This window comes from Nansenia antarctica, assembly GCF_963989245.1.
Source record: "Nansenia antarctica genome assembly, chromosome: 3".
In the NCBI taxonomy this organism is placed as follows: Eukaryota; Metazoa; Chordata; class Actinopteri; order Argentiniformes; family Microstomatidae; genus Nansenia; species Nansenia antarctica.
In genome coordinates, this window is record NC_137688.1 from 52,643,486 (window position 1) to 52,662,175 (window position 18,690).

The window sequence follows — 18,690 nt, forward strand, 5'->3', positions numbered from 1 at the left end:
TGTGTGAATTTCCTGCCAGCCCTGCCCGAGGATGATGATAGTGCCTCAGTGATCTCTGATAGTGCTTCTGAAGATAATGGAGCCCTGGATATCTCATCTGAGCAACTCACACAGCTTGACTGTGCTTCTGAAGAGAATGGAGCCGTGGATATCTCTGAGCAACTCACGGGGCTTGACTGTGCAGTGGGACACACCTCCCGTACTCGGCACTGGGTGTCCCAGATTCCGGTACACGAGGAGAGTCTTCGTGCAGTGGATAGTAACCCTCCCACCCCTCCCCATGAGAACAGACCCGATCAGGACCAGGATGGGGGCGTAGTGACCGAAGAAGTTTCTGGGAGGACAGTTCTGGAGTCGATCGGCGGTTCCACCTGTCCGCGGACGGAGGGAAGCTCTGAGCACACTGCATCCATGGTTGGTCCACATAGCCACGCTCATGCTGATACCAGTGCCTTGCTAGCAGAATCTAGCCATGTTCACGATGCTGACACAGTGGTATCCAGAGTAGGCCGCGTCATCAAACCGGTGAACAGGCTGATTCAAACCATGAGCAATCAGAGGGTGTTGAACGTGCAGACGCAGAAACTTAAGATGTGGGCTAGCTCCTTATTTGGCATAGACACACTGGGATAGGCTTTCTTGCCTTTGAGATGTTGTTTTGTTTGTGTTTTCATACCTCTTAGCAGTGCCATTGTAGTTGGCTGGTCTTGAGTTTGAATTGAATGCGAGAGGTGTATAAAGGCACTTTTTACGTCGTCTGTGAAGGGTTTGTGATATGCGCAGCACTGCCCTCAGGAGTTCTTTATTGAACAGTCTTGTGGCTTGACAGGGCACATTGTTGTATATGTGTGTTATTCATTCAAAGTGTTGCTTATGGGGTATGGTGGGATTCTTTGACACTTTCATGGTGCTATGCTAGTTAGTCCCTCGTGTTTTGGATGTCTTTAGTTTTTATGTTACTCCCCCGTTAGTCTCGATTTCGTTGAATTCAGGCGGGGAGAGTGTTATAACAGGGTTATAAATTATATTTAAGTTATAGGTTGAAGTTCATCAAAATCGTTTGCTTTTTATCATTTGGTTAAGTGTTTTGAATTGATTTACCCATGGCTGCATCCGGTGTGTAGTGCCCCTAGTGGTGGTTGGACTGGCCGCGTTTAATGTTTTGACGAAGGCCACCGTAGCTCACCCCTTTCGTCTTTGTGAGCGGTTGAGATGGTATGTTAAAGTTTGTGCTCCAGTCCCGTTTTATATTTCCTTTGATAAAGAGTTGCCACTAATATAAACCGAATGTATTATTTGAGATTAATGTTTACCATTGGTTTTTATGCCATTACTTTTGAGTTATGTTTTGTTTATTTGTATTTTATGGATGGATAAAGTTGTGAGCTAACTAGCTAACAGCTAGCTAACAGCCTAGCTAACAGCCATCTTAGCGTGAGCTAAGATGGCGGCAATGTAGCGTGTTCTGAATGTATTGTTTTGCTGACATGCAGGGGCGAGAGCTGTTTTGTGCTGGAGCCTACCATTAAATAACCACCATTTTGTTTGCACATTCAGGTATGTTGTATGTATGTTGTATCCATGGGTATGGTTTAGTCTTGTGTGTTATAATGATATGAATGGTATGATAACTAATAATTATTTGATGTTATGACAAAGGCAGAAGGCCTTTCGTCTTTGTGAGCGGTTGAGATGGGGCGAGAGCTGTTTTGTGCTGGAGCCTACCATTAAATAACCACCATTTTGTTTGCACATTCAGATAAATAAACAGCTTGAAAGTGAACCTGTGTGCCTGCCTGGTCTGTCCGGATTGTGAGGGGTTACAATTGCACTTCTTTATGTTCTGATTAATTATGTAATGTATATTGTAGTAATTAGATCATTAGGTTGAAAATGATGGAAGGTGTGTTATGTGTCTTTCTTTGCAGAATCTCCTACTGCACAGCAGATAAAACTCAGGATAAGGTCTTTGCCTATGTTTCCCAGAGTCCGTTTAATGAAACACTGGAGTGCCATGCTTTTCTCTGCCACAAGAAGAAGATAGTAAGTTGAAACCAGTTCAGATAACTCTTTAATCGCATTAAAAAAGATGTTAGGGTTGTGATTGTTATCACAATTTACAGACATTTCATACATTTATAGAGCATGATTGATAATGATTTTGATAATAAGAGAAGCCCTGGTAACAAAAATAATTAGGCTATAAGCTACAGCCTGTAGTTATCAGCAATTTGAATAATGTTCCAATGGCTTCCCCATTGGAACATTATTCAAACTCATTTTTAAAGTGCACAGTCAATGCTATGGCACCAACTGTAGAATGCAGATGGTGTCTGTCTCCATCTTGTGGTAATAAATGAAATGCATCGCCACTTTACTTTTTACTTTTCACATATCCACCCAAACAGTTTGGTCCTAATCAAAGTCTTTCCTGGCAACTGTTTAACTTACCAGAATCTATTGAGGAAGGTTTTTGAAAAATAAACTATATATACTATTGGGCACGACTAACGCCCAGCTGTGTAAATTCAAACAGACTTGGCTTGAAGCACCGTGCTTTGAGCACGAGTTGGCTGCTAGTAAGCCTTGGCATGCACTCGCACCAGTGTTGAAAAGTGTCTATTGATACGTTCAGGGCAGGTTTCACAGGCAAGGCTTAAGCCTAATCCTAGACTAAAAAGCATCTTCAATGGAAATTTTACATTGAAAGTTTGATTTAGTCTAGGACCAGACTTAAGCATTGTCTGTGAAACTGGCCCTCAGTGTCATTCAAGGTTGAGAATGTAACCAATCAGAATTGGTATCATCTCTGAGTTTCTTTATTATTTTGCCCCCAGGCCCAGGCTGTGACGCTAACAGTAGCCCAGGCCTTCAAAGTGGCTCTGGACCTGTGGGAGATCGCTCAGGAAGGTAGGTCAAACTAGAGTCTTTTTAAAATCTAATCTATGTCAATTTAATTAATTCAAGAAGTTTTTTTTTTTACAATGTTAAAAAAGTAGTTTATTAAGGAATCATTGCAAATACATTTTGCAATCATTGAATTGTAATTTCAATGTATTTGCTGAATTAACTGCTCTCTGATTGGCTAGGTAGAATAGTTGTCATCTTGTTTATACATGTCTATTCTTTATATTATACCTCACCATCTTTTTTACCAATCTTTCATTTATCATCTTTCTCCTGTTAGCTGTCCAATCCTTTCAGACCTACTTTTACATTAGTGTCCAGGGCAAAGGGGCTAGGTGTTGTTACTGGTCAGAGCTCCTTTAATTCGAATTGGATCCACCCTTTGGGGCTTGACACAGTACAGGGCCGATCTGGACAATACTGTGCTGGCTCCAATACAGTATGCTCCTTTTATATTGTTCTTTCAAGCACGGTTTCAGCCACTCTGGTGGATGTGTAACCAGGCTAGCCCAGTACAGCTCGGTTTGGCCCTGTAGTGTGAATTAGGGTTTCGTGTCCTTGGTCAAGTTCATATCTTCTTTATCCACAGACAAAAACAAGAAGGCCAGGACCTGCTGCTCATGTTCTGTCAGTGATGGACAGACAGAGATGACAAGCACACACTATCACAGTGTCTCAGGTAGTTTCAGTTCAATGTCCATTTTATTGTACGTTTATAGTAGTTTTGTCATTGCGCTCCATTCATTTACATCACACAGGCATCACATACATCACACAAAGCTATATGCACAGTATTGCAGACTAACAGATATATGGCCCCATTGGCACAGTTGAGAATTTTCATGAGCTTGTTAGCAAAGTAATTTTGGAAAGGTTATCAAGTATGCACATAATGCAAATTGTGCGCATATACTGATACAGTGCCCTGCATAATTATCTGGACATTCAAATACGCATATCTTCAGATTTCAATGTATGACACATCATTTGAAACATTACACTCTGCACTTTCATAATCTGTAAAAAACAGAAAAATGACCTTGCCTACTTGAGGACTTTTTAACCAGACCCTGTCCGTATGTTACAGGTACTCATCATGAACCCTGATAATCAGTACTTCAATCAGTACAATCAGTAATTCAGTGCTGTACAAACATTTATGAAACGTCAACATGATGTCCTTTGTTGGGTAAAGTCCTCTTGTGTCCTTGGTAAATATTCAGCATTTGTCAGCTTTTGATCAGCTTTTGTGCAGTCTTTACAAGCTGATGTAAACTCTCTGGTCAGCGCCTTTAATTCGCATTGCTCTTCCATATTGGACAAACTGGCTCCAATAAACGCGGCTGGTTCCATTAGTAAACCCATCTCCCTGGTTAAATGACACCATTCGTTGTTTTAGGCCTATATGTCGGAAGGTTATGGAAATCCACAAAACTCCAAGTCCACCGCCTCTATTACAAGGAACTGATAAGCGACTTTAACAACATGGTTAAAGATGCAAGAGCTTCCTACTTTGCCAATCTAATCAAAACTAGTGAACGGAACCCCAAAATCTTATTTGAATATTGTCACCCCCGGCCCCCCCGGTTGTACCCTTGTTTTCAAACAAGGACTGTAGTGATTTTCTCTCCTTCTTTGTAAACAAGGTTAACCAGGTTAGGGCTAGTATCAGGCCCCTCCCCTATCCCCCCTGCCATCCCCCCCTCCCGCCCATCAATTCTTAATGATTTCTCTCCCATCTCCCTGAAGGACCTTATACAATTGGTGGGCTCTATGAAAACCTCCTCTAGCCCATTAGACATCATACCGACATGTATGCTTAAAAACGTAGGCCTACTCACTTCCATTGGTCCTTGTCTGGTTTCCATTATAAACTGCTCCCTTCAAACTGGTTGTGTCCCACAGTATACTTTAAACAAGCAGTTGTTCAGCCTCTCTTAAAGAAGCTGAACCTTGATCCTTCCCTCCCCCAAAATTACAGGCCCATATCGACATTAGCTTTCATCTCAAGTTACAGAAAAGGTTGTCGCCTCTCAATTCACTGCTGCTCTGAATGTACATTCCATTTTCGATAAATTCCAATCTGGTTTCCGTCAGAAGCACTCCACCGAAACAGCCCTCCTCAGAGTCTCAAAGGACATCGTGAGATCATCTGATGAGGGAACATTTTCTGTTCTGGTGCTATTAGATCTAAGTGCAGCCTTTGATACGGTTGATCACTGCATTCTGATCGATAGGCTTAGGCAGTGGGCTGGTATCACTGGGAGCGCCCTGGACTGGTTCTCCTCTTATCTTCAGGATAGGAGTTTTTATGTGTCTGTTGGCCCTTTCACATCTGAAACTGCTGCTTTGTCCTGTGGTGTGCCCCAGGGTTCTGTTCTGGGACCTATTTTGTTTGCGCTTTACATGCTTTCCCTAAGACAAGCCGTAGCCAATTCAAAGAGGTCTCCTATCACTGTTACGCAGACAATATTCAATTGTACATCTCATTTAAGCCAGATCAAACCGACAAGTTGTTTGTTTTATTTGACTGTCTGACTGCTGTGAAGGATTGGATGGCAAACAACTTCCTTCAACTAAACGCAGATAAAACCGAGGTTCTTATTATAGGTTCTGATAAAGTCACTCCAAAAATTGCTTACTTACTTACAAACACAGGCTTAACATGCAGGATAGGGGGAATCTATAATTCATCAAACCAAATGGAAGCTTTCGGCTGCCTCACTGTGCTACTGTCGATGACTCTTAAAACATAAGTAGCTTCTCCTCCATTGGGCAGACTGAAAGATCAAAGACTTTGTACTTTGAGAGAGATGAAGGCTGGTTGTCCACCAACACTCCTTTTAAAGGGATGGATGTTGAGCTTGTCTTTGTTCTGTCATGTATATTTCCTTGTGTCCACGTGGGAAACTGATTGCACAACCCCCCGAAGGCAGGAGGCGGACCCAAAAGCTGCAGTCTGCAGCTGTGTGACACCCTGTGGTGGATCCCGCAACCAGGACCATGATCCAGATGAGACACTTGAACCCTAGCGACCCCACAACACATGTGTGCACACATGTGACGTGTCCTGCAGGACGCTCGGGTGCCCGTTGGGCTTGGGTGGAGTTTCGTGTTTTTACAGTTTTTCTCTATCGCTTTAACACGTTTTCTAGCTCATTTTCTCTTAACTCTTAACACAAATCCAAAAACTCACACACAAAACCCTAAACTCTACAAATCTCTTGCAAAAGTAAACACTGCATTCAAAATAATGTTATGTCTTCTCAAAATGAAATGTTGTCGTCAAATGACAAACACGCACCAATGAATAGACACTTGTAACAACCAATTGAACCCTGATGTGCACAATGGAAAACACTATGATCAGTGGAAAACAGTACTATGATAAGATTATCAGTAGGCCTTTTGCATTTTCAGTGTTACACTACATACGTAAAGTAGCCCGTTATAAATTCATACTCAAATATAAAACACTTATGCAAGAATAGAACGTTTTTTTTATTAATTTATGTACACATCTCAGCAATGACAGTTGGATTTGTAAAGTGTTCTTCATACAGAACAAAAAATTGAAAAAATTAAATATATGCATATACTCTACACAAAGGCCAGAGAGCTCACCTTTGGCCCTTTTATTACTAAAGCTATGATTGCTAATTCAAATGCAATAGGTGTTTGCCCATAATGAGGAGTGTGATTGTGTGATTGGTGGTTTGAGCTTAGCATTCTGAATGGTAGTGTTTTCCATGTAAACACAAGAGATTTTTTCACGGAAGGTGCCAACTGTAGAGAATTGTATTCAGTGTTTTGTTAACTTTGTGGTTTAACCCCGCGGTGGCGTAGCGGTCTAAGCACTAGCCACTAGTGCAAGCTGCCCACCGGGGACTTGGATCGAATCCCGGTCTCGCCAGACCCGGATATGGCCGAGGCACACAGGGAGCGGCATATTGAGCGGCCGCTCCAGAGGGCGGTATAGGACTATTTCCGGACAAGGATCCGTCGCGCAACAGCGGTGCCGGAATAACGGTGCTGGGCTCGAGGAGCCAGTCAGCTAGTCTGCCTGGCAATCTTCTCTGGGGCTGCCGGCCACGGGGTCGTACGGCGGATCCTACGCAATAGGCAGGGGATAATTGGATGCTAGATGCTGGGTTCAATTGGATACCAAATTGGGTGAAAAAGGGATAAAATCTGGAGAGAAAAAAAAAACAAAAAACTTTGTGGTTTAGAGATGCAAAATGAGTGATAAGCAAGAAATGTGTTTGTCATTGTGAAGAATTGGTGTGAGATAAAACACACCAGTTTCAGGTTTTGGTCATTGTGTTTGAGGTTCCAATGTTAGTGTTAAAGCGATAGAGAAAAACTGTAATACAGGAACTCTTCAACACCTCTGGCCCACACACCAAGAAATAAAGTGCGTGTGTAGGTGCCAGCCCATTCCAGAGCCTGTCAACCAATTGTCATAATACTTTTAGTGCCATGAAATATATAGACGTATAGAGGTATAAAAAGTGTTGTCATTTCCAAATGGTGAAACCTACGTATATGTACACAAATACCCTCACATAAAAGATGAACATCTATTTAATCTCACAGTAATTGTTTGAATTCAAATCCACATTTTTGGATTATAGGACTAATTCCTATACTCTTCCTAAGTTTGAAACTTCCTAATTCTATTCTATTCATTGTGCCAATAATTATGCAGGGCACTGTACATTATAGTTCACCATTACCTTTAAATGTGTAGATAGGCCTAACACTTCCCACCCTCCTCTCCTCTCACCACTTCCCCCCTTACTGCAGCTCAGGGGAACCCTGGGTCAGAACATCAATGAATCACTTTAAATTCCTTAAACAATGCAATGCACATCATTAGTCAACAGAGCAATTACACTTCTTGTCTTTGGGGGTGACCTTGACAGATATTTGTCTAAGACTTTGCGACTGAACTCCCTTCCTAAGGTGTCTGTGAACTTTTAGTTAATCAATCCCTCATTAAACCTCACCTCACACTGTATTATAAGTAATTAAAGTTAAGACTGAACTGCTTCAGCTACTCTCTATGCACCCTTTCCCCAGGGGTAGTGGCTTAAGGTCAGCTTCAGAATCAGTTATGCAGGCCTAAAAGACCCAAGCCCATTAGTGTAGAAACATGAATGTTTTGGATGATTTTAAATTCTGCCTGCACCCGAGGAGAGCTATGGTGGCCACAGGCTTCAGTAAATCTATTTCTTCTGTGCCGCAGTCAGAGTGACTAAAAGAGATTCTCTCTCTCTCTCTCTCTCTCTCTCTCTCTCTCTCTCTCTCTCTCTCTCTCTCTCTCTCTCTCTCTCTCTCTCTCTCTCTCTCACACACACACACACACACACACTCTTTCTTGCTTTCTTTCTCTCACTCTTCCCACTCTCATCTCTCTGTCTCTGTCTCTCTCTCCCTCTCTCTTTCTTTCTCTCTCTCTCTCTTCTCTCTCACAGACCCAGAGAAACCCCTAGGGAAGGAGGAAAAACTCAGACGGCCCTTTTTCTCCACATCCTTCAGCTCCCCCTCGCCCCACAACAACCCTGCTCGTAGACGACCAATCAAACACGACTCCTGGGTAGGTCGCGACCTTGTCCTCCATCTTAGCATCTTAATTTGAAAATAAATCTATTCATCTTCTTTTCCAAGGATGAACTCAAGGACTTTTCAAGGATAGTGTTTAAGATAAGGTATGATAATACATAATGAAATGAACTCAGCTATAGTTGGGATCAAACAATACCTAATGGAGGCTGGTTTCTTGCTGCAGGGTTTAACGATGACACTGGTGTAACTATGGAGCAAACTTCTTTGTAGTCATTCTTGAGAGATCCACCATGTATTGAAAACATTCTTATTTGTGCTGAAATTGTGGAATCTTGGAATGCTACATTAATGTTTTGACTTTTAAATTCATTACATAGTATATCCATTGATTCTTGAAGAATATACATTTTTTTTTCTTATTTTCATGCTCGTTCTCTTTGATTTCTCTGATGTGAAGTATGAGTTTTTAGAAAAGCACTATACAAATAAAATGTATTATTATTATTGTTGTTGTTGTTGTTGTTGTTGTTGTTGTTGTTGTTGTTGTTGTTGTTAGTAGTAGTAGTTGTAGAATACAGTGCTGTGTGTTGGCAGATCCACAACAGTAGATGGCACCATTTCCTTTGAATGGTCTCTGGTCGGTTTTAAATTATAGCTCCTGATAGGTTTCCTCACTTGGGAGAGTATACTATGATTAATCCGGATCTCATCAGCTAGTCCATCAGAACTTGATTACAAAATCTGTTGTTTCACCATGTATAGTTCTACCATGTATAGTTCTACCATGTATACCTTTTATAAGAGTGGCTGGGATTTTTTTCCGGCACAGATTTGAATGTTACGAAATGTATGTGAAGCTAGATGATGAATCCACAAATGTGTGAAATGATTGGTGTGTCAGTATCACACAATAATGGAATATTATCAATAGGATATTGACTGAATTATTGATGCAGGTGTAGATTAAATAAACTGCTGTATGATCTCTTATGCAGTTGTAAGTATTTCATTTCATCAGATTAGAATAGCATCCCTATATATAAGTATTTGAATGTGGCTGTATTCGCCCATCAAAGTTACAGTGGGGTGCAAAATTGTGGGTCAAAATGCCTTTTACAATTAATATCTAAATGAAAAGAAGCAAACCTAACCTCTAAATGGTACAAAGTTAAACATGACACATTTCATCACATTTTAAAGCAAGATGAATTTTTATTCTTTTTACAGTTAGAAAATAATAAAACAAGGAAAAAGGCCTTGTGCAAAAGTTTGGGAACCCTGTCAGCTAGTACTTTGTAACTCCAGCTTGCAACAGTCTTTCAATTCTTGTTTTGGGAATCTTTCCCCATTCTTCCTGGCACAACACCTCTAGCTCAGAAATATTCTTTGGCCTTCTTGCATGCATGGCATGTTTGAGATCTCTCCACAGATTGTCTATAATATTCAAGTCTGGGGACTGTGATGGCCATTCCAATCCATTCTTCCTTCCACCCACACAATATTGCCTGTGCCCCCAGCTGCTACACAACCCCAAAGCATAATGAATCCACCTCCATGCTTAACAGTTGGCAAGGTGTTCTTCTCTATAAATGCTTCACCCTTTTTTCTCCAAACATACTTTCTTTGGTTGTGGCCAAAAAGTTCAATGTTGGTTTCGTCAGTCCAAAAGCACATTGTTCCAATAGGCTTCAGGTTTCTCAAGGTTTTCTTTTGCATACTTCAGACACTTAATTTTGTGTCCTTTCTGGCAACTCTGCCATGTAGGTCTTTGTTGTTTAAGGTACGCTGTATTGTTGTACTGTGAACAACTAGACCGGTGTCTGCTACTCTTTTTTGCAGCTCTTTTGCAGTGATGTGTGGGTTCTTCTGAGCATTTCTCACTAGATCTCAGGCCATTCTATCTGAACATTTTCTTGGTCTTCCAGATCTTGCCTTGACTTCAATTGTTCCATTTATTTTCAATTTTCTGATAATGTTTCTCACAGTGGAAATGGGTAGTTTGAAACGTTGCAAGAGTTTTTTGTAGCCTTCTCCTTGATGGTGGAAGTGAACTATCTTGATTCTGACATCCTTGGACAACTGTTTAGAGCAGGGGTCGGCAATAGGCGGCCCGTGGGCCATTGCTGGCCCGTCACCAATAATATTTGGCCCAGCAGATTATTTTGAGAATCCACTTTTTATTTTATTTTTATAATAATATCGGACCGACAGTCCCACATATAGCGCCTATAATGTCCGAATAGAGAATCGAACTCCACCTGAATAATGCTTATTGTACTTTTATCCATGTTGAGAGTGAATGACACAGGGACAGACAATCAGGCAGCAAGGTGCACCGAAGCGCACTGACGCTGAACCCCTCAGAGTGAATCATAAGCAGGTGGACAACGCGTCACGGTGCTGAAATAGCCGACATACCGTGTGTGGTTTGAACAAAATAACACGAGCTCAGTAAGCCATTCAAACGTAATGTTTACGTATATGTGACTGCAACACACATATGAACAGTAACAACGCAAATTCTGTTTAATTTTCTGAAAAACATTGAAAACAAAATCGGTGCAAACAAAAAGCATCTCCCATCGGTCAGTATTTGCTTGATATCTGGTGATATTGACGTCACTTTAATCCACAGGCAGTTCTCAAGGTTTTTATGCATCCATCGATTCCTCTCGTGCGTCTTTATCGCATTCATTGACGAAAAGGACGACTCGCATGTATAGAAAGGGAACATTGTGAGCACGGAAAATGTCTCTCACAACGGCTTTGCATTGATGAAACCAGGTAGGATGAACGTATAGTTCGCTGTCCATTCCTCTTTAAATGCCCTGTTTCCACCGTCAACTTTCCTCTTTAGACCTTTGGAGAGTGACATTATGTTTCTCTTGCTAGCAGGTTAACTGTTTGGCTAACTTCACCCGGCACGCAAACAACCAATCCAATAATAATAATGTGACCTTGTCTGGGAGGAGGGGGGAATAATTATCAGAATGAAACTATGTTACATAATTATTAGAATAAGTTAGGCTACGCTACATCGTCAGTCCACACATTTATTATTCAAAAATATGGAAAAGTGTGAAACTACGTTTCAACGTTGTTGAGAATCACAACACAAACTCGCTAGTCAAGCCAAAATACTGCAACATAATGGATTGGACAGCTACCTAGTTAACTAGAACACTACTTTACATTGTTAGCAGGTTCACAAAACAAGCTGTGTTAGTTGACTAGCGATGTGTACAGTCGAAAGAAAAGTCAAAGCATTAGAACGTGTCACATTTTTAAACAATCAATTACTTAAATTAGCCTTTGATTATGTTCGGGCCCGCCATCTAGTGGCTCAAAAAAAAATTGGCCCGAGGCCAAACCTAATTGCCGACCCCTGGTTTAGAGGAACCCATGGTTTTTAACACTAGACACAACAGCCACTGCAGTCGAATACTTTAGAAGGCATGGAGTTACTTCAGAATATATAGTTCAGGGGCGCTTAGGTGGCGTAGCGGGTTAAGTGCTGACCATGTAACCGCAGGGTCCCCGGCTCGAATCCGGTTGGAATCCGGCTGGGGACATATCCTGCATGTCATCCCTCCTCTCTCTCACCCATCCTTCCTGTCTAAACTTCACTGTATCTGTCAATAAAAATGACAAATATGAGTGGGACTGCCCCACTCAGAAAAAAGAAAAGAAAAAAAAGAATATATAGTTCAACCCTGGAATTATAGTCACCTGACTCATTGAAGCCCTAACGAGTAAATCACCTCGGTCTGGGCCTTAGTAATAATCTTCTCAAAATGTAACAAAGAGTAATCCAAAATGGTTCCCAAATTTTTGCACAGGGCCCTTTTTCTTTTTTATAATTTAAAAACGTGAAAATGAAAATAAAAAGAAACCTTGTGTTACGAACCGCAGGTCTTATGGCTCTACGTCTAGTGGGTGTAGGGGGGGAGCCGTAACATAAAGGGTGTACGTACGCTGCCACTTGTAGTGTGGGAGGGAAAAGACTAAATAAAAGGCACAACACGAACAAACTAAAGTACAATGATTTAATAAACAAATGGTGGTGTACAAAAACACAAGCCATAGGACAACAGGTAGACTATGAGCGGTGTCAACCCAAAGAAACTAAATAATAAAGTGAGACCCTACCAGTGATTACAAGTCTACATAATGACAGCCGCTCCTTTGCCTAATGTATTTAACATAGATGAGTCTACGTGATGGAATGTATACCCACGGGTATCTCACCTACGCCTGTTTCCTATGGCTAGTGTGTGACAATACAAAAATGGAAATAAACTGTAGTCAATACTAAATCAAACAAACAAACAACCAAACTTAATCTTACTCTAAACAAACAACTAAATGGATAATGAAAAAGGTACGTACGAAATAACACAAACAACCTAAGAAACTAAGAGTTGACAAACTAACAAACAAAACACAACCAAACAGTCAACTAACAATGGGAGACAAGGAGGAGCATTTAAACAGACCGGCAGCCCTCTGATTGGAGAATGGGCAGACTTCTGATTGGATGGGAGTGGGATGATGAATGAGGGAATGATTGGCCAATTGTCAACACCTGGATGGAGAATGATAGAGGAGAACACAGAAGGGAAGGAAACACAACAAGGACACATGTGGACGTAACACCCCCACACATAAAAGAACAAGTGTCTAACACTTGTGATAATTAATAAACAATTAACCTACAAAAACAAACAAAAACACACATCACACACGAGAAAGGGCATCAGCACAGACATTCTCTGAACCCTTCTTGTGTCTAATGTCCAAATTGTAACCCTGTACAATCAATGGCCAACGCATGAGCCGCTGGTTCTGATTGTACATCCTATGGAGAAAAACTAATGGGTTATGATCTGTGTAAATAATGTTATGTTATGTTATGTTAATTTCATTTATAATGCGCCCCCCATCCAACTTTTACATCGGCCCGGGGCGCAGCCCGGGTAAAGGAACAGATAAAGACAAAGACAAGGAACACAGAAAGCAATCAGACACAGACGACTTAAACGTAAAACTCAGGCATACAATTCACAACAAATAGGAAGTAGATTTAGGGAATGTCATTTTGGAAGAGGTGGGTTTTTAACTTGGCTCTAAAGGAGTCCAGAGTGGGGGCAAACTTGATGGCAGAAGGGAGCGCGTTCCACAGGGTCGGTGCTATCACCGCAAAGGCACGGTCACCCTTCCTCTTGAGGTTGGTACGTGGGACCCTCAGGCTGAGTTGGCCGTCGGACCTGAGCCTGGGTCTGGGCCTTGAGGAGGTAGACTGGTCCAGGAGGTCCTTGATGTATGGTGGGGCGAGACTGTTGAGAGCTTTAAAAACAAAGGTGCAGATTTTGAACTTCACTCTCTTCTTCACTGGGAGCCAGTGAAGGGAGATGAGGACAGGGGAGATGTGGTCCCTCATTTTGGTGCCTGACACCAGCCTGGCAGCGGCATTTTGGACTAGCTGCAGGCGGTAGATGGTCTTATCAGGAAGTCCCGCATATAGTGAGTTGCAGTAGTCGAGCCTAGATGATAGCATGAGGATGACCCTCCTCAGGTCGCTGGGGGTGAGGAAGGACTTGATCTTGGCTATGATGCGTAGTTGGTATAGGCATGCCTTCACGACGGAGCTCACTTGTCGGTCAAGGTTAAGCTCGGAGTCAAAGATGACACCGAGGTTCTTGACATGTGGTCTGACAAGGGTGGACAGGCTTCCCATGTTGGTGCTGAGCTGAGTGATGGCGGTGGTGTTGCCGATGAGGAGGATTTCCCCCTTGCTCTCATTCAGCTGTAGGAAGCTCTGGCCCATCCACTCCTTCACATCGCGGAGGCAGTCCATCAGGCGCTTCAGATCGGTTCTGTTGGAGGTAGGGCCACAGCTGGCTGAGGACAGCCTTTTCCAGGAGCTTGGACACGACTGGGAGCTTGGAAATAGGTCTGTAATTACTGGGGTTGGAGGGGTCCAGGTTAGGTTTCTTGAGAAGAGGCTGGACCACAGCTTGTTTGAGGCTGGGCGGAACAATGCCAGTGGCCAGCGAGCTATTGATTATAGAGAGGATGTGTGGCCCTATCGTGTCGAACACCTCTTTGAGAAGCGGGGTAGGGATGGGGTCCAGAGACGATGAGGCCGGCTTCAGTGCAGCGGCCATCTTGGAGAGGGCTGGTAGAGTGAAAGGACAGAAGCTGGAGAAAGTGGATGTATATATATATAAATAATAATGGGTGTAACACTGGAACCTAAATAAACCTCAAAAAACTGGAGAGCCCACAACAAAGCTAATGTCTCTTGCTCAATAGTGGAGTACCGGGTTTGACATTTGTTGAACTTTCGTGAGAATTAGCATACAGGATGATCCAAACCATTTAGATCCTCCTGGATGAGAACAGCGCCGGCACCTACACTACTGGCATCTACCTCCATCTTAAAAGGTTTATCAAAATCTGGAGCTACAAGAACAGGAGTATTACATAATAAAGCTTTAGCACAATCAAAGGCATGTTGGCAGTCTGTAGACCACACAAATGGTACTAAGGGGCTAAGCAGACTAGTCAGTGAGGCAACAACAGAGGAAAAGTTTTGACAAAACCCACGATAATAACCAGCCATACCCAAGAAGCGGCGCAGTTCACGCCGTGTGGCAGGCACAGGAAAGGTAGTGATAGCAGCTACTTTAGCTTCCACGGGACGTACTTCACCTCCTCCAACCTGCTTACCAAGATAAGTAACAGTGGCTTTAGCAAACTCACATTTAGCTAAATTCAGTGTCAGGGAAGCCGCTGCTAAACGCTGAAACACAGTTCTTAAAGTGGTTACATGGGAAATCCAATCTACTGAATACACCACTACATCATCAAGATATGCAGCACAGTGTGGGACATCAGCTAAAACAATATTAACTAAGCGCTGGAATGTGGCAGCTGCATTCCGCATTCCAAACGCCATTACAGAATATTGCTGAAAACTGTCAGGGGTAACAAATGCAGAGATCTCTGAAGCACGAGCTGTAAGAGGAACTTGCCAATAACCCTTTAGTAAATCGAGCTTGGTTACATATCGGGCAGATCCTATAGTGTCCACACAATCATCAATACATATGATATGTAGCACTGTATGATATGTAGCACTACTACACACACACGCACACACACACGCACACACACGCGCACACACACACACACACACACACACACACACACACACACACACGCTCTAGGTGGCCTGTGCAGTTTACCATACAAGGTGGCCTGACACAGTCTAAATGGATACGAGTCGGGAACTGTGACATTGTTTACTTTTCTGTAATCAGTGCAGAAACTAAATGTACCATCTGATTTGGGAACCAGGAGGCACGGTGAACTCCAAGGGCTAGAGCTTGAGGTTGCCAGCTTATTATCAAGCAAGTAAGCCACCTCCTGTTTCATTACTGACCGTTTCTTCTGGTTAACACGGTAAGGATGTTGCTTAATAGGAGTTGCATTTCCCACATTTATATCATGTTCAAGAACATTGGTCAGGGTAGGAACATCACTGAATATACTAGGGAACTCTTTTATCAATATTGTAATGTCAGCTTTTTGGTCAGTATCCAGATATGACAAATGAGAGTTAAGAGACAACAACATCTCAGAGTTTACCAATCGAGGAGTCTGTAGAGGTGCATTACACAACTCTAAACCATCTTCGTCACCATCAATAACATTACATGAGCCAGGAACCAATACAGCAGGAACAGCAGACTTGACGGCGGGCCCACCAGTCTCATCTGGGGTTTCCTTCTGAGGTTTGTCTCTAGGATGATAGATCTTTAACATGTTAATGTGACAAACTCTAGACTTGCGTCTCCGATCAGGTGTCTGGATAACATAATCAGTAGCACTTAATTTCCGTTCCACACAGTAGGGACCTGAGAAACGGGCAGAGAGAGAGGAACCTGGAATAGGTAACAAAACTAAAACCTGGTCACCTGGTTGTAATGAACGTGGGACAGCCTTCTCATCAAAGTGATGCTTCATCCGTTTCTGTGAGGAGGACAGCGCTTCTTTAGCGAGAGCGCACGCACTATGCAACCGCTCACGAAACTTGCTCACATAACTCAATACACTTTGTGAAGAAGCACTACCTAAACTAAACTGTTCTTTTAGAACTCTGAGAGGTCCGCGCACCGTATGTCCGAAGACAAGGTCAGCCGGACTAAATCCTAATGACTCCTGAACAATCTCACGAGCTGTAAACAAGGCAAAAGGCACGCCCTCATCCCAGTCTTTTCCAGTCTCGTGACAGTATTTTCGCAACATGGACTTAAATGTTTGATGCCACCGTTCTAGTGCTCCTTGTGACTCAGGGTGGTAGGCACTAGAAACTCGGTGTGTAATAGACAGAGACATCAACACTTGCTTGAAAATATTTGACAGAAAGTTTGTACCTTGATCTGTTTGTACAATTTTCGGTAGTCCAAATGTAGAGAAAAACTTAATCAAAGCCTTAACAACTGACTGTGCAGTGATTTTTCTAAGAGGAATTGCCTCGGGATAACGAGTAGCAATACACATAATCGTCAATAGAAACTGATTACCAGTCTTAGACTTGGGTAATGGACCAACACAATCAACTAACACATGCTCAAAAGGTTCACCTAGCACAGGTATTGGGCAAAGGGGAGCAGGGGGAATAACCTGGTTCGGTTTCCTAGTAATCTGACATGAGTCACAAGTGCGACAGAATTTAGCTACATCTCGTTTCAGACCTGGCCAAAAGAAATTCCTAAGAATCCTATCGTAGGTTTTGGTGATGCCTAAATGACCAGACCATATGCGATAACACATGCTGCCGGTATTCCATGGGAACAACGATCTGGTAGATCACACTCCAGTCCTGTCCTAAATCAAAATGAGATGTCCATTTACGCATGAGAAGATCATTATCTAGGAAGTAAGCCACATTGTTCTTTTTAACTCCCTCCGAAGCAACAGCATTAACATAACACTGATCAAGAGTAGAATCCTTTCTCTGCATAGCAATCAGATTATCACGAGTGATAGGTCATTTCAATGTCTCAAAACCAGCACACTCTCTTGGGCGTGGCTTTGGCACAGTGTTGTCAGGGAGCTCATCATTGGCAAATACTGGGGCAAAAATAGATTCAGATAAATCCACCACATCAGTCAATTTTCGGGACTGAGCTCGTGTGACAGCACAGGCGGGAAAAACTTGGGGGAAACTATCGGCTAACTCATCATCAGCCTTAGCAGCCCAACATTCTAACAATTCTAACATAGGCAATACTTTACCACCAGCGATATCATTACCCATGATGAAATGAACGCCTTTCACCGGTAGGTTAGGACGTACACCAACTCTAAATACTCCGCTGACCAAGTCGCATTTTAAATGTACCTGGTGCAATGGAACTGGCACAAATCCCATTTCTATTCCCTGAACCAAGACGCTAGATCCAGAAAATGAATCGTTTGATAGGGGTAATGAATGAATGAATGAATGAATGAATGGTCTTTATTGTCATTGCTATAGTACAGGTACCAAACAACGAAATTTAGGAGGGGTGGCTCCCCTGGTGCTAGGAAAGAAAAAATAATAATAAACACAAGAAGGGAAGGAGCTGGTTTACATAAATAAAGGCTATGTACACTATCCACTATACTATACTGTACAGATAGACGACTAGGGTTGTCATATTGCACATAGTGTTATTGCACATTCATTTGAAGTGTCACCGTTTGCAGGCTAGAAATGTACATATTTGTGCCTCAGCACTACACCTGATTTTTTCAGTCCAGCAGCTGCCATCAATCCGTCCAGACTGTCCAGGGCCCAGAACCTAGGTCTTTGCTGTGTTCAGGGCCTGGATGGCCCTGGGGTAGAAGCTGTGCTTCAGTCTGTTTGTCCTTGCGGCCAATACATTAGAGAGGATAAATGACTGAGCAGCGCCCGTGTCTCTAAGAATCTTAATTGTTTGCTGATCTTCCAAAAGGCCATTTAGTGACTGTTGTGTCCTGTTTATAACGCCAGTGGGCGCTAGTATGCTAGTGATGTATGCAGTTACGGATGTGAGGAAGAAGTTGAATAAACGTGCGAGGTGAACAGCAGCTGCGCTTCTCCCGGTCTCCTTTTTCCTAACTACCTTCTTCACTACAGAATACCACATTTTTGGCGACGAGGATGGCTATTTCCGTACCCTT

At 42.5% G+C, this 18,690-nt stretch overlaps 1 protein-coding gene across 1 annotated transcript in view; it reads left to right on the forward strand.

Annotated features, from left to right (window-relative positions):
• The window catches only part of LOC308154565 (low density lipoprotein receptor adapter protein 1), a gene marked incomplete at both ends in the record, with an annotated part of 108,949 nt that overhangs the window by 72,937 nt on the left and 17,322 nt on the right, over positions 1–18,690 (forward strand). The window contains 4 exons of the mRNA XM_080527709.1: positions 1,929–2,043; positions 2,838–2,910; positions 3,497–3,586; positions 8,385–8,506. Of these exons, the coding sequence (XP_080383835.1) occupies positions 1,929–2,043; positions 2,838–2,910; positions 3,497–3,586; positions 8,385–8,506 (400 nt within the window). The remainder of the gene's footprint in view (positions 1–1,928; positions 2,044–2,837; positions 2,911–3,496; positions 3,587–8,384; positions 8,507–18,690) is intronic.